Here is a 1,185-nt window from a genome sequence, read left to right on the forward strand (position 1 = left end):
CGATATCATTTTTTGGTCTTTACCGAACTTGCGGAAGAAAGGCGCGAAAGAAGAGAGCGATTGTTAGGGGGCAAAATGAAGTTCGATTGGAGATGAATCACGACACTTTTTGGTTTCACTGCATTTTGAAGTGAAAAATTAAATTTTTGGTTGGAGATGGCCTAAGGAATCACTCCAAACTCCTCTACTCGTAGGCGTCATCTTCTTTCAAATCCACTATAAATAGTGGCTCCTAAATTCTCTTCACAATTTTCCCCAAAAAAAAAATTCTCTTCACAATCCCCAATCTTCATCAAATCCGAAATCCCTTCTTTAAATAGTAGTAGCCCATCTCTTAGCTTCCATCACCAACCGCCTTCTTCCGCCGCCGAGATGAAACTCTTCTACTCCCGGTTCCTCGAATCCTGCTGTTCCAACAAAGATGCTGCCTTTTCGCCGGTCAAACTCAAATCCGGCGACATCGACTTCCACTCCCTCCGCCACCAATACAACCTTCCCTTCGCCGGCTTTAACCACGCCGTTAACGCCGCTTCCGACGATCTCTTTCCAGTCCGCTGGTCCAAGGACGACATGCGGCACTCAGATTCCTACTTAAGAAGTGCCGGCGCCTCCCCTCGCTCCAAAATCGACTCTGCCGACAGCGAAATGCCGTGGAGTAGTAGTTACTCCATGTTGGAGTCAATGGAGAGCTTGGCGGTTGTTAAAAGGTCGGAGAATCCGAGGGCAGATTTCCGGCGATCGATGGGGGAGATGGTGATGCAGAAGGGGATTTATAAGGTTGCCGAGTTGGAACAACTTCTTCATTGCTTTCTCTCTCTAAATTCTCATCATCATCATCTTACCATTGTCAAAGCGTTTGCTGATATGTGGGAGGAGCTCTTTCCGGTCACTCCCGACGGCCGCCGCAACACTGGCCCGACCGGCTGCCAAGACCCGTAATAGAACACCATCTTGAGGAACACAAATCATGAGACATATTCAAGTCGGAAACTTCCAAGATTAAATTTGAGATGGTCTGAACTTCAATTTCAACAAATATATAGTCAAATTGAGCGACTCAGCGAGACGAACCCAACAACATCAAAATCGGTCTGATCCGAACTCAATGAGTCCAAATCAAAGGACTGAAATACATTTAAAATGTTTAAAGCATAAATTGGATGACCAAATAATATCAAAATATAA

General features: G+C 45.3%; 1 protein-coding gene across 1 annotated transcript; it reads left to right on the top strand.

Annotated features, from left to right (window-relative positions):
- Positions 1 to 372: 372 nt before the first annotated feature.
- LOC110113745 (transcription repressor OFP7-like) lies at positions 373 to 939 on the top strand. Its single transcript, XM_020846420.1, has one exon. The coding sequence runs from the start codon at positions 373 to 375 to the stop codon at positions 937 to 939; it is 567 nt and encodes a 188-aa protein (XP_020702079.1).
- The last annotated feature ends 246 nt before the right edge of the window (positions 940 to 1,185 follow it).

Source organism: Dendrobium catenatum, unplaced genomic scaffold (assembly GCF_001605985.2).
Source record: "Dendrobium catenatum unplaced genomic scaffold, ASM160598v2 original_scaffold_209795, whole genome shotgun sequence".
NCBI lineage: Eukaryota > Viridiplantae > Streptophyta > Magnoliopsida > Asparagales > Orchidaceae > Dendrobium > Dendrobium catenatum.

Bases quoted from the DNA above. Each gene is read 5' to 3' on its own strand.
- LOC110113745 (XM_020846420.1), top strand. From the start codon at position 373: ATGAAACTCTTCTACTCCCGGTTCCTCGAATCCTGCTGTTCCAACAAA.